Below are 16,194 nucleotides of genomic sequence, written 5' to 3'. Positions count from 1 at the left end.
AAACAATACGAGAATTCAGAAGTATAATTTAATTGACTGTTTTCAGCAATATATTTTAAAAACAAAAGGTAAATGTTGATTTTTTTTAATTTTACATTTTCTCATGATTAATACAATTACTTTTTCGTAATCCACATTACTACTTTTGTATAGGTGATAAAATAAAATATCTTATATTTTTTTACTTTATGCACATTGAAAAAGCATTTTTCTATTTTGTCTTTATAAACAAATTATAAAAATAATAAAAAAAATTATTACAATTTTAGACTTTTAACTATGAGATTACAATTTACATGAATGCAGAAATAAGACATTATTCACTTAAGATATCTTCATTTTTATCAATCATAAATTAAATAAAAACCAGTAAGAATGGAGGAGAGGCACTGTTGTTTTCTTTGGAATAAATTGAACTCACATGTCAGATTTTGATATAAAATGAATTGCTGATGGTATACTTTTATTTCTTCATTACAAAGATTTAATGGCTAACTACAAACCCTAACCTAGGTAAGAACACCTGGGTATTTTATCTCACGGGCTTTGGTACCCCTCAGGACTGCTTTCATATAAAATAACTGACAACCTGATTTGCAGATTAAAAGGGAACAGGTGATATCTGAGAGCTCAGTGAAGTTTCCATTCACCCTAGTTTGTTAGTCCCAACTACAAGTATTTAATGTGTAAAAAATAACTTAAAAAGAACAAAATAAACTGTTTCAGAATAATAAAACAATAAAATATTCCACATTTTATTTGACCCTATTTTTTCACTTTCACTGTTATATTGTTTGGTCATATTTTTGGGCAACCACAATTTTCCAATGGGCAAGCTGAATATTGCTGTAAGCTTACCCTTGGGCTAGCTGAGTTTTATAGAATTTGTCACGCCCTGCATAATGTTTCAAAAATGCAAAGTCTTCAAACTGAATATAATGAGACTTCCACCAGCACTAATGGAAAACAGTACCAATGGGTACTTTTAACTATCTGACACTAATGTAAAGCAGTACTAATGGGTACTTTTAACCATCTGACACTAATGGAAAGCAGTACCAATGGGTTCTTTTACCTATCTGACACTAATGTAAAGCAGTACTAATGGGTACTTTTAACCATCTGACACTAATGGAAAACAGTACCAATGGGTACTTTTAACTATCTGACACTAATGGAAAGCAGTACCAATGGGTTCTTTTAATTATCTGACACTAATGGAAAGCAGTACCAATGGGTTCTTTTAACTATCTGACACAAATGGAAAGCAGTACCAATGGGTTCTTTTCTTTTAACTATCTGACACTAATGGAAAGCAGTACCAATGGGTTCTTTTAACTATCTAACACTAATGGAAAGCAGTACCAGTGGGTTCCTTTAACCATCTGACACTAATGGAAAGCAGTACCAATGGGTTCTTTTAACTATCTGACACTAATGGAAAGCAGTACCAATGGGTTCTTTTAACTATCTGACACTAATGGAAAGCAGTACCAATGGGTACTTTTAACTATCTGACACTAATGGAAAGCAGTACCAATGGGTTCTTTTAACTATCTGACACTAATGGAAAGCAGTACCAATGGGTTCTTTTAACCATCTGACACTAATGGAAAGCAGTACCAATGGGTACTTTTAACTATCTGACACTAATGGAAAGCAATACCAATGGGTTCTTTTAACTATCTGACACTAATGGAAAGCAGTACCAATGGGTTCTTTTAACTATCTGACACTAATGGAAAGCAGTAACATTGGGCTGTTTTTACTAAAAGACACTAATAGAAAGCAGTACCAATGAGTTCTTTTATCTATCTGACACTAATGGAAAGCAGTACCAATGGGCTGTTTTTACTAAAAGACACTAATAGAAAGCAGTACCAATGGGTTGTTTTTACTAACCAACACTAATGGAAAGCAGTACTAACAGGTTATTACTAACTGACACTAATGGAAAGCAGTACCAATGGTTCTTTTTATTAACTGGCAATGATGGAATGCAGTACCTATTGATTACTCTTATTAATTGGCACCAATTAAAGTGGTATGAATGGGGTTTTAGTATTAACTGGCACTAACAAAATGCAGTACCAAAAGGGTTCTTTTTACTAACTGGCTAATGGAATTCAGTACCAATAGCTTCTTTTTATTAATTGCTACTAATGGAATCTGGCATGAATGGTTTTTTTTAGTAAATGGCACTAATGGACTGAAGTACCAATGGCTTCTTTTTATTAATTGCCACTAATGGAATCTGGCATGAATGTTTTTTTTTCATTTAATGGCACTAATGGAATGCAGTACCAATGGCTTCTTTTTATTAACTGGCAAGAAAGCAGAGGCTTTGCTATTCCTTACTATAGCTAATGCAGTGAAACAATATAATACTAACCCTCTCCCTCCTCTTCTTTGATGATGAGTGATCTCCCCTTCCACTGTGATCTTGGCAATATCTCCACAATTACCAGGTCACCATGGACTGCACGATTGCGGGCAGCAGAACCGTAGATAAATATATCTGAGGTGCTTTCTTCTGTCATATCTTGTCTGAATAAACCAATAAAAGAAAATGTCAAAACTTTACAATATAATATACAGCAAATAGTATCAGTTCATCATAAAAAACATACAATAACTCCTGATAACATGAAATTCATATTAGTAATTACCAGCCTTGAATTTATGAATCTTTTAAATCTGACATTACAGAAGAAAAAATCCAACTGTTCAAAAGCAATATCCTTAAATTTTCAGTTCTATCTATTTTTCTATTGTGAAATAATCAATCAAATTTTCAAAGCTTTGGTTAGAATATAAAAAGTCAAAATTTTTATGAACCAAATTCGGAGTCATGGATTTGGTATAAAATGTTGGATGAATTTTAGAATCTAATGTAATAAAGATGAATTTCAGATTTTTGGATCCCATGGCAATTTTTGAGTAGGATAAAGATACAAGAATACTGTCATTACAAATTCCAAAGAACAATATAGAACTTTTTGTTACAGTTAGTGACTGATGTACCTGAATGTTTGATGATAATGATGGCCCAGTCTATGAGTCACATGAGCCAATTTAGATTTATTTTGTGAAGTAAAATGAAGGCTGCAGAAAAAGTAACACTACAAATGGACTTGAACAACATTGCACTTAGGCCTAAGACTTAATGACCATTCAGTGACAGATCTTGAGAGATCCCAATTTGTATTACATGAAGCTTTAAGAAGACCGGTATCTATTTATACATGTATCCAAAGCCCCATACATCAAATCAGTTCATAAACAAGTTTATTTTTGTGGCCATACCTATTGTTTCCTATTTATCTTGAGTACCGTAAATACTCACTTATAAGTTGAGTCAAACTGTAAACAACAATCATCCTGATATGCTGTACATTATTTGACGCTATGGTGAAACCAATGTTATGTTACGGTTCAGAAATATAGGGGTATGAATATTCACCAGAAATAGAAGCAATTCAACACAGATTTTGTGAAAGATATCTCATTGTACCAAATACTGTGAATAATTATGTCAGTCTTGGTGACTGTGGATGATGCCCTTCGAGTACAACTTGTATATTCAGATGTGTAAAGTACGGAATGAAAATTATACATATGCCATAAAGCAGAGATCCTTTCCAATGCTATTTTATTAAACAAATACACTAGATGATGCCGGCAAAAGCACAAGGGTTTGTAGAGTCACAAATGTTTTATTTTCTCAGGGTTTTGGTTATGCATGGCTTCCATTAGAACTGGGTGACAGTAACAGTTCTCTGTGTTCAGACAATGTATTTTTTATTCCTTGTTACAATGTATGTACAGACAATTATTTTTTATTCCTTGTTACAAGGTATGTTCAGACATCGTATTTTTTATTCCTTGTTACAAATCTGCTTAATATTCGATTCTACAAAATGATTACTAAAGTCATTACAAGTCATTATTGGATATTGAGAAATATTTAACATTAAATCTACCATTCATTTTCAGAAAAGCATTTGCATCTTTCCGATGTTCTAAACATGATTTAATCATTGAACAAGGAAGAGACACTAAAACTGAAAGAGAGAGTTTGCTAAATTATGTCTTACAGAAAATATCAAGTGTGTAGAAAATGAGTATCATTCTGCATGTATATGTACTTCTTCTACCAGTTTAAGACATAAATAAATCTACGAGATGTATTATATATAAATCCTTCAGCAGATAAATTTATAAATTTAATGTCCACTCAGAAAATAAGCCTTAATAAAAAAATGTTTCAAAATTTTTATATTTAGCTTTTAAACTAAGAGACAAACCGTTAAAAGTATCAATATCAACACCTAAACAAGTGTATTTTTACTTTACTGTTAATCGCATACTGTGTATTTTACTCTGTTTATTATGTTAAGTATTATGGGCTGGAGGCCTAAAGTACTGTTGTTCTTACTGTTGCTGTAGGGTTTAACGCCATTTTTTCAGCACAAGATAGGCTATAACTGGTAGAGGAAGAACCCTGGAAAAACCCCAGATGAACCACTAACACAAGATAAGATACTGGCAGGCTTTCTCATGTACCAACTGATCCTGAGACTCGAACCCACGCAGACTGTGGTGATATGGCAGTGATCTGGAATGGTGAGTGCTTTAGACCATTTAGCAACTCGGGACCCCCTAAAGTACTGAATAAACTTTCTGTTCTGTTCTGATACGCTGTACCATAATGCACTTGCAGATCAGGGTCTGTCTTTTTTGTTCTACTGATTACTCCTAACAAACTGCACAAACCCAGAACTGCTGGCACATTATGAGCTGGCAGAGCTGGGTCTGTGCAGTTTGCAGCTGGACTCATCTTATAAGCGAGTATATACAGTAGTTAACAGGGCAGAAATCTCTCAATCACACGTTTATGCAACCAATCCTTTCACTTAGCAAATCGATGCTTGATTAAACTGAACATGTCAATACATGGATGTAAATGTTTCACAAACAGAGTGATGAAAGCTTTTTACGGGACATTGGTCACAAAACATTTCAGTCATTCACAAATAGCTGCTCATAATAATGGAAAATGTATTGCCCATAATGGATGTATCTTACAGAAATACTGGTAATGATATGTTGCGTGCTCTCCGATATAAAGCAGCTTCATACATTACAACAACCACTGAGATCAATTCTATATAGTGTACAGTCACGGTGTATTCAGCCTTTCATCCCTGAAGGAAAATAAACCTTTCCACTCAGATGTCTACTCAAATCCTGCATGTCAACCAAGCTGATCCAATGCAATCATTAGTAATCGACCTCATCGATGTTGGATCTGTGGATATGTGGTTCTGGTGCCTACTGTGCATAGGCATTACTGGGATATGCATGGGCTTGCAGGGCTATGCATGGACTTGCTTTCCTACTTGGAATCCAATGGTAGAACTGATCCTTTCCACAAATGGGTTACAACAATGAAACATGCATACAAAATCTGGACCCATGACAATTGTTATATACATATTTGAAATGTAAAATACAATGTCTTTATAATAACCCAATATCTGGACATATACCTGGATCTTCGGACAAAAGCCTCTGTGGAAGCATTGTTCCTATTGACCTGAAGAAATCCCTGGATTAGCTTCCCTGACTTCACTCCTGCTGTTAACATATCTGGGGACAGGTAACCACTGTACTCTTTTCCTAAAACATAACAATATTATATCATTTTAAATACTGTAGCAGTCAACTCTGTATCATTATACACTGTATTTATATATTAGTTGGGATGTAATTATTACCTAAACAACTGCTGACAGTTCAAGTATTAACAGTAACCAGTTACAAAATGTGGTTACTGAGCAAATGTCACACATACTCATCTTGCTTGTTTTTGTTGTTGTAGGGTTTAACACCATTTTTCAGCACACGATAGGCTATATATGGTGGCCGGTATTAATGTTGGAGGAAGAACCCGGAAAGAACCACCAACCCAGGACAAGCTACAGGCAAGCTTTCTCACATACCCACACTGGTTGAATCCAAGACTCGAACCCATGCAGACAGAGGTGAGATGGCAGTGATCCGTAACAGAGAGCGTTTTAGACCACTCAGCCACTAAGGCCCCCCCCCCCCATCTTGCCTTGTAGCACCAAGCATATTTGGTAAATGAAATAAATTGAAGTCCATAGTGGAAATATGAATAAAATATCTTCCATCCTTTTCTTCAGAATCAAGCTTTAAATATGAAAAAAAAACTTTCATATATCTGTCCCTGTTGCAGCCAAAGGCTATAAATTTACCGTTATTCACTATTCTAAGATATAATAATAATAATAATAATAATAATAATAATACCATGTTCATTCATACTTGAAGCAAACATGTGCACACATACATATACTCACAAAAACATGAACCCTGTTTTCTTCCTTTGACAGTTTGGGTATCTTAAGATTTTCACATCTAGGTCATTATAACGCTAGTGATAAACACAAGTTTTACAATTTGTGTTTGATGAGTGAACCTGATTGGTAATGATCACTGCATGGAATGATGGCATACAACAGTAATTAAAGGTGGAGCATAAACCTAGAGTTCACGCAAAAGCAAGCAGGAAATATATTTGTATCAGATTTTAGAAACTGGAAGCTTGATTTCATTCTAAGTCTTGCAAGTTCATTACACTCTGTACAAGAGATGTTTTCCACTGTGATTAACTGGTTATGGTTCAGTTAATGCATTACAGGTAGCTAATTAAGAAATTTACTAACCAGTTCAGCCCTATATATGAGTATACCAGATAATCTATATTAAACAAGAGACTAGAAGGAATAGTGCAAAATGCACCATAAAATATATACCATATTTTCGCGTATATAAGAGGCGTCTTATACAAAATTTTACTTACCCCGCACCCAGGGTGCGTCTTATATTAATGGGCGTCTTATCTAAGTATTTTTTAACACGAACGAATGGTACAGTGTGTGATATTGAAGGACGATTATTGCGGTCGATATTCACGTTTCACAATTTTCATTCCTAGTTGTAAAAACAATTGGGTAAGTGTTCAGTAATTACCACGTCATCATCTGCCAACTTTAGTTCACTTATTTCCTTCTGAACAAAGGTATGGAAAACATCCAATTTATTCTCCCAATCGTCCGGAAGCTTCTGTCCAACAGTTGTATGTGACCGGACTGCAAGATTGTTCCATTTCATGAACTTGTACACCCAGCTGACACTGCCACCACGAAAGTCTGTGATCTTCATTTCTGTAGTAATAATTTGAGCCTTCAGTTTGATCGCTATCGTTGAAACGGCACGGTTACTGTCACGTTGCGAACGCACCCAGTTGGCTAGATTTTCTTCCAAGTTCAGCCATCTTGCCTTTCTACCTCTACGAGCTCGTTTCCTTGGATTCATCTTCTTAATCTCCTCTTCCTCCAACCTCCAATCATGTACATTCTTCTCGCTGCAGCTAAATTCTCTTCCAGCAGCTCTGTTGCCACACTCCTTGGCAAACTTGATGACGTCTAATTTAAAGTCGGCCGTATATGATTTTCGCTTCGGCATCGTGACAATTTTATAAATTTTAAAAATGCTAAGCAAATTGATCACTCATTTATATATATTGGTAATAAGAGACTGTTCCCACGTTTACCGGTATATATGCTAACCGCATACATCGGGCATTTATTGGTCTATGTACGGTACTATTCCCACCCACTGAAGACTTGGCCTAGCAGATCAATGAAGCCGCCTTTACATCTGGCGTTTATTGTTCTAGAATCTAGATACCAGGTACTCAACCCATCTGCTATTGGCCCAGCGGGAGATAAGAATAAATGATAACCGTTGCGGTCCTGCCTCAGACAATTCTTTGATCTCAACTAAAAATGGTAATGAAGCCTTGTTTACATCCGACGGGTGATGAAACATTGGACAAATTTTCATTTATGATAAAGGAAAGGAAACCACTGGAGATAAATTGCTCAGTGCGGCAGATGGCTAGGCTGCGTGCGTCTTATATTTGTGGGCGTCTTATGTAAAATATTTTTTACACAAATCGTCAAAACCCGCGTCTTATATATGGGTGCGTCTTATAATTAGGTGCGTCTTAAATGCGCGAAAATACGGTAGTGTCAAAACTGTTTATAACGACACAGGACCATGCAGAAGTGGTCCTTATCAGAAGGTGGTCTTTATATATAAAAATTATTTACAGATTTACATGCAAATTGGACTTAAGGAACATGGCTTTTTTATACAGATTATCCTTACATGCAGGTGATCACTTTATCAGGTTTGGATGTACATTATTATATACATCATTACAAGCAGAATTTACTGTGTAAATTTACTGCAGACAAAAGCCGCCATGAATCTTGTTTCAAAAACAGTAATTGGAAATCTGCTCCTAGTTAACACTCTGTCCTTTCTCAGCAATCTAATGCTTTATCCCATCATCCTACCAACACAACTTTTCCCAAACCAAGCCTCTAAGAGACGAAGATTGGAACAAGATATCACAAAGGAGTTTGAACATATCCATGATTAAAAACTGAAAAGCACCAATTTTAAATAATTTTACTAAGGACAAAGATGCAATTTTAAAATTCACTTTAATATTTATTCAACAATACCTCCACAAATTTTCACAGACAATGGACAAAAGTTTAGGTGTGATTCAAAACTTTAGAGCTTTCAGTATGAGATTATTTTTCTCAGAATGTTTTGTGACTATGATTTCAGCTCATCTACAAAAATATCTAAACCCTAGTCTTCTATGTCCAATGCAAGACTTTTATGATAGTAGGAAGCCACTAATTTTCACATAAACATTTTCATGTAAACTCACACTGTTCACCTTTTAATTTCAAAACAGCTGGGTAAATAAAATAAAATATAAGAAAACATAAAACCGGGTGTGATGCTCATTAGAAAAGGACAAAAATAAGGTACACATCAAATGAGGGCCATTATTCTGTCAATTTAGAACAATAAATGAAGTTAATACCTGCAAAATTCAATGTGGACTTAAATGAAATCTGATAATAATTCACCCACAATTATCAAGCAATGAAGGATGCACATAAGGACAGAGAAATTTTGGTACAATATGTAAAATAGATGCATGGATAAAATACAATCAACAACTTTAGTCAATTACTGCTTATTGATGATCATAGTTGACTGCAGTGTGTGAAACACACCAAAAAATCATGCAAGCCCACTGGATCAGTAACCTGGAAATGTTAATGGTCCTGTCCTTACCTACTGGTCCTACATTTCATCACGCTGGATAAAATGTAGTAAATGACGCAATGGTAAATGTGGGTAGGCATGAATATCAGTTCTTATTAAGGTTACCGTTATTTATGTAATGGTCCATTGAACCTAAAGAAAAACAGAAAATCAAATATAAATATTGTATAGTCAAATTTATTAAATTTTTAAAATTCTGCCTAACATGAACACTGTTTACTGACCATGACAAAGACACTTACTGTGAATGCTGATTCCGATGCAAATATAAATCATTAAGATTCTAAAGGTTTGGCATCAAAATATGGTGCTGCCATTGATGACCAGTCTGACTCATTGTCAGAATAAGAATCAGGATCCTGACTTGTCATCAATTATAGAATCAGAACCAGACCCAGTCTCTAAAGATTTCATTTGACAGTATTGTATTCCTTTTTAATAGTTATTTTTTCCTTGGTTATGTTTCATTTACAGCCTCTGGTGTCTTCCAGGTATCCAAATACCTCTACATGTTCACTTTTGAAATCAGAAGCAGCAAATGTCATCAGACATCAAACAGATGCAAAGAGTTTTTAACAAGGGTCACAAGCAGCTCAATGTGAGTTATTTATATTCTCATCGCAACCAGATTCACAAGTGATCATCAGAAACAATTCCCAATATGTGTCACTTGGTTTCTGTTATTTCTTTTAATATCATAAACTATACAATCTGCACATTAAATTTACTTGATATACCTAAAAACCCTAATGGTCATTTTGGTCAGACAGACCGGCTACTTTTCTTTTGTCCAAGATCTCTGTGAAATATACTGGCACAGGACCAGCAGGCTGGCAGCAATTTCACATGATGACTGCAAATCAATTAAATAATGAGCAATCTATGAATCAACGTGTGAATCTCTCTCATTTCAACTGTTTGTCAGGGCAGTGGCCAAGAGGACTCAAAACTCACAGGTAGTTTTAACTACACAACATGAACAATTTCATACTGTTACATATTTAGTATGCCAATATTTCAATATTGTTAAAAATTTTACATTTATTTTTAGCAGCCAATTAAAAATCTAAAAAACTTTTTATAAGGAAATTTTAGAAATTGGTATATTAATGAATGAATGAGTATTGGCTGTGTTATGACTATATGGCCTTAGTTATGACTATATGGTCTTAGTTATGACTATATGGTCTTAGTTATGACTATATGGCCTTAGTTATGACTATATGGCCTTAGTTATGACTACATGGTCTTAGTTATGACTATATGGCCTTAGTTATGACTATATGGCCTTAGTTATGACTACATGGTCTTAGTTATGACTATATGGCCTTAGTTATGACTACATGGTCTTAGTTATGACTATATGGCCTTAGTTATGACTATATGGTCTTAGTTATGACTATATGGCCTTAGTTATGACTATATGGTCTTAGTTATGACTATATGGTCTTAGTTATGACTATATGGTCTTAGTTATGACTATATGGTCTTAGTTATGACTATATGGCCTTAGTTATGACTATATGGTCTTAGTTATGACTATATGGTCTTAGTTATGACTATATGGCCTTAGTTATGACTATATGGTCTTAGTTATGACTATATGGCCTTAGTTATGACTATATGGTCTTAGTTATGACTATATGGTCTTAGTTATGACTATATGGTCTTAGTTATGACTATATGGCCTTAGTTATGACTATATGGTCTTAGTTATGACTATATGGTCTTAGTTATGACTATATGGTCTTAGTTATGACTATATGGCCTTAGTTATGACTATATGGTCTTAGTTATGACTATATGGCCTTAGTTATGACTATATGGCCTTAGTTATGACTATATGGTCTTAGTTATGACTATATGGTCTTAGTTATGACTATATGGTCTTAGTTATGACTATATGGTCTTAAACTAAGTAACAGAAAAGAGCAAAAACCAACAAAGATTTGTAAAATTAAACAAATACTTCATTTCAATAGAATACAAAGTGACAAATTTAAAAATACCTTATAGTATTGTGAATTAAATCCCAAATAGTCCTAAAAGTTCTATCACAAGTCCAAATGTATGCAGTTCCAACTGAATTCCAAATAAATTCTAATACTGAATGTGTTGATGTGCCTCTAGTCTCAAATGTGCTTATACGCAAATAGCCTGAATTGTGATGCGTACTAACAATCTTTTGAAATACCACAATAATATAAGCCAAAATGCTCCTGTCTGGATTCACTATAATTCCAAAATTAATGTTCCAGTCCAAGTACACTATTGAGCAATTTGTAATTCCAGTGAATAATTATTTGAATAAATAATTCCACCCAAATTAAAAACTGAACAATAAAAATGATTCTACTTCAGATGAGTAATTTCTAGGTAAACAAGATTATATACCTCTACTTGACCTAGGTTGCACTTATCATTTTCTACTAGTTCTCTGTTTACATAACAGATTTTTCCATTCTAGAAGTCTCTAACATCAGAATTAAGGCTGTATCTTTAACTCAAATTGTAGTAAACATGTAATTTACTAATAATGATCTGAATAACTAATCCATGATGTTAGGGAAATTTTAGCTTTGTATTATATTGTTTGCAAAAATAAATGTTAATGGTCAGGTACATCATGACATTGACTTTGGACAAGGTGAAGTACAAAATACAGATATACACAACATATTATCATTAAGAAAAGATAACAAACAACACAAATTAAATATACATAACAGCTGGTACATGCTGGTCAATTATAACCTTTTAGAAGTCAGTATGTTAATGGTTGTATGAGTATCAACTGATACGTGCTGATCAATCATAACCTTTTAGAAGTCAGTATGTTAATGGATGTATGAGTATCGACTGATACTTGCTTATCAATCATAACCTTTTAGAAGTCAGTATGTTAATCAATGTATGAGTATCAACTGATACCTGCTTATCAATTATAACCTTTTAGAAGTCAGTATGTTAATCGATGTATGAGTATCAACTGGTACATGCTGGTCAATTATAACCTTTTAGAAGTCAGTATGTTAATGGATGTATGAGTATCAACTGATACGTGCTGATCAATTATAACCTTTTAGAAGTCAGTATGTTAATCAATGTATGAGTATCAACTGATACCTGCTTATCAATTATAACCTTTTAGAAGTCAGTATGTTAATGAATATATGAGTATCAACTGATACTTGCTTATCAATTAAAACCTTTTAGAAGTCAGTATGTTAATGAATATATGAGTATCAACTGATACTTGCTTATCAATTAAAACCTTTTAGAAGTCAGTATGTTAACGAAACAGTGAGTATCGACTGATACCTGCTTATCAATTATAACCTTTTAGAAGTCAGTATGTTAATGAATATATGAGTATCAACTGATACCTGCTTATCAATTATAACCTTTTAGAAGTCAGTATGTTAATGAATATACGAGTATCAACTGATACCTGCTTATCAATTATAACCTTTTAGAAGTCAGTATGTTAATGAATATATGAGTATCAACTGATACCTGCTTATCAATTATAACCTTTTAGAAGTCAGTATGTTAATGAATGGATGAGTATCAACTGATACTTGCTTATCAATTATAACCTTTTAGAAGTCAGTATGTTAATGAATATATGAGTATCAACTGATACCTGCTTATCAATTATAACCTTTTAGAAGTCAGTATGTTAATGAATATACGAGTATCAACTGATACCTGCTTATCAATTATAACCTTTTAGAAGTCAGTATGTTAATGAATATATGAGTATCAACTGATACCTGCTTATCAATTATAACCTTTTAGAAGTCAGTATGTTAATGAATATATGAGTATCAACTGATACCTGCTTATCAATTATAACCTTTTAGAAGTCAGTATGTTAATGAATATACGAGTATCAACTGATACCTGCTTATCAATTATAACCTTTTAGAAGTCAGTATGTTAATGAATATATGAGTATCAACTGATACCTGCTTATCAATTATAACCTTTTAGAAGTCAGTATGTTAATGAATATACGAGTATCAACTGATACCTGCTTATCAATTATAACCTTTTAGAAGTCAGTATGTTAATGAATATATGAGTATCAACTGATACCTGCTTATCAATTATAACCTTTTAGAAGTCAGTATGTTAATGAATATACGAGTATCAACTGATACCTGCTTATCAATTATAACCTTTTAGAAGTCAGTATGTTAATGAATATATGAGTATCAACTGATACCTGCTTATCAATTATAACCTTTTAGAAGTCAGTATGTTAATGAATATACGAGTATCAACTGATACCTGCTTATCAATTATAACCTTTTAGAAGTCAGTATGTTAATGAATATATGAGTATCAACTGATACCTGCTTATCAATTATAACCTTTTAGAAGTCAGTATGTTAACGAAACAGTGAGTATCGACTGATACCTGCTTATCAATTATAACCTTTTAGAAGTCAGTATGTTAACGAAACAGTGAGTATCGACTGATACCTGCTTATCAATTATAACCTTTTAGAAGTCAGTATGTTAACGAAACAGTGAGTATCGACTGATACCTGCTTATCAATTATAACCTTTTAGAAGTCAGTATGTTAATGAATGGATGAGTATCAACTGATACTTGCTTATCAATTATAACCTTTCAGAAGTCAGTATGTTAATCAATGGATAAGTATTGGCTGGCACATGATGGTCAATTATAACCTTTTGATTTGCTGCCTACTGATGCCTTCAAGGAGTAGTAGAGATCCATCAATCCTGGTCTGATATCCTTCCAAAATCGATTCAGGTAATCTTCAACTGTCATGACAAATACATTGACTGTCTTCTTACCATATTCCTCACAGGTCTGAAAATAATAAGACAACTTAGTCAGGGGAGGCAACACTTTAAAGACAACCCAACTTTAGATGATACATGTAACATGGAGAGATAAGATAATGTTATATATTGTGATAATTTCTGCTATACATTTTCACAGATAGGTTAACTCTTTTCTTGACACCTGTAAAGACATTGTTTTCTTCAGGATCTTCTGACGGAGCTGGGGCTTTCAAATATGATAGTTTTATAAGTAACCTACACGAATTTCTTGACCCCATGGTACCACACTAATAAATAACTCAGGAGTAGGAGAAATAAAATGAAATAAGATGTAATTATCTTACAATCCTTTATCTTCCACCTTATAGTTGGGCCCCGAGTGGCCGAGTGGTCTAAAGCGCTCTTCGTTACGGATCACTGCCATCTCACCTCTGTCTGCGGCGGTTCGAGTCTAAGATTCAGCCAATGTGGGCATGTGAGAAAGCTTGCCAGTAGCTTCTCGTGGGTCGGTGGTTCTTTCCGGGGTTTTCCGGGTTCTTCCTCCACCATTAATACTGGCCGCCATGTATAGCCTATCGTGCTGAAAAATGGCGTTAAACCCCACAACAACAAAAATCCACCTTATAGTTAATTCCATCTGGCCAAATTGTATGTTTTGTTTTCTTTGATTGTCACTGAATTATATTTTTTTTGTATGGTTTGCAATTTTATAATTACTGTATACCATAATTTTAATCTGTTCTTTTAATTTGATTATTTTCTTACATGTGTATCTGCCCTTTAAATCATGAACCATGGCCAGCAAGTATCAGTTGATACTCATATATTCATTAACATACTGACTTCTTATTATAACACCATCCATGAAGCCCAGAGTATACCACCGTATACTGAAGTAAATTATACATAAAATTTGACTACCACATAATGAATTGGGATCCATTACCATACAAGCCATAAAACAAGAACTGTCTTAAAATGAAGGGTCTTATAGTGAAGGAATGATATTCAACTAAGTTCAACAGTGTCAAATGGGTATATCTTTAAAGATTTTTATTTAAAAAATACCAAATCAATTTAAAAATGATAATTACAAACTTTGATGTCTTGATACCTCAATGATTTCAAGTACAGTGGTCCCCTTCTTATAAGGACACCCCTTCTGTACCAGGAAAGTGGCCTTACAAGATGGGTGGCCTTTCCGGAGGGTAACTAAATTTTTTGTGAGAAGTATATGTAATGTACATAGTAAGAAAGCTATATACTTCAAAGCATTTAATATCTTCATTTAACATCTTTGTTTAAAAGTAACAGTATATATTAAAAGGTTCTTCTTGTTATAATAATAGACTTATTTCAACTCAATATACATTAATAGTTCTTAGTCTTGGCATAAGCATGATATGCAAGCAGGTAATGTTGTCATGCACATAGCAAAGCCATTCAAAAACGTCATTTAAATCTTGGTACATACATAATTCTTTTTCCATTTGCTTTATTTTCCCACTGCTGATGAATAGCCTCCTTATCAGTTACGACATTGTTTATTCTAGTCTTTTAACATAAAATTGTTTTATTTGAGTCTTTTCTACATAAAATTGTTCAGCAAGTCCCCCTTCCCCACCTCACCTGATGTCATCGAGTAGAATAACCAACTTTCTTCTAAAATAATATGTCTCCATTTATGTGATGACATGTTAATGTTTGGTAATGATTTATTCAGATGTTGCTAACTGTATGTGATTTAATTATGCAGACGAAACTTTTGTTCAGTGGAAAAAATGCCTTCTTCGTAAAACAAAGCGATAAATGTGTTTTCACATGATTTTTCAGTCTTTGTCTGGTACCCTGTTTTGTTCAAGGTTAAGTTGTGTGTGTGTGTGTGTGTGTGTGTGTGTGTTAATGCACAAAATCTATTTTTAGCCTATGCTGACCCTGTTATGATCTTGACAATTACGTCTGGTTGTAATCATCAAAGAGAAGAACTTGACAGATGTGTGAAGCCCAAAACTCTATCATAACATTGTTGAGCCCATTTCCTGTAAATGTTGGCTTTTATAGACAATGATATAATATTAATCTTAGTGTTACATGTACTTTAGTCAACACTTCTTTCAGCAACGG

The 16,194-nt window shown here is 33.8% G+C and overlaps 1 protein-coding gene across 1 annotated transcript in view; it reads right to left on the bottom strand.

Annotated features, from left to right (window-relative positions):
* LOC149800935 (DIS3-like exonuclease 1) overlaps positions 1-16,194 on the bottom strand; it is an 89,394-nt gene that overhangs the window by 58,916 nt on the left and 14,284 nt on the right. The window contains exons 6-8 of the mRNA XM_089955002.1: positions 13,951-14,095; positions 5,553-5,682; positions 2,393-2,547 (exon numbers count right to left, since the gene is read on the bottom strand). Of these exons, the coding sequence (XP_089811128.1) occupies positions 2,393-2,547; positions 5,553-5,682; positions 13,951-14,095 (430 nt within the window). The remainder of the gene's footprint in view (positions 1-2,392; positions 2,548-5,552; positions 5,683-13,950; positions 14,096-16,194) is intronic.

The sequence above is a fragment of the Sinohyriopsis cumingii genome, chromosome 4 (assembly GCF_028554795.1).
Source record: "Sinohyriopsis cumingii isolate HCF-2022 chromosome 4, ASM2855479v2, whole genome shotgun sequence".
Lineage (NCBI taxonomy): Eukaryota > Metazoa > Mollusca > Bivalvia > Unionida > Unionidae > Sinohyriopsis > Sinohyriopsis cumingii.
The sequence above is the reverse complement of the archived record's forward strand: the minus strand, read 5'-3'. Positions and strand labels throughout refer to the sequence as shown.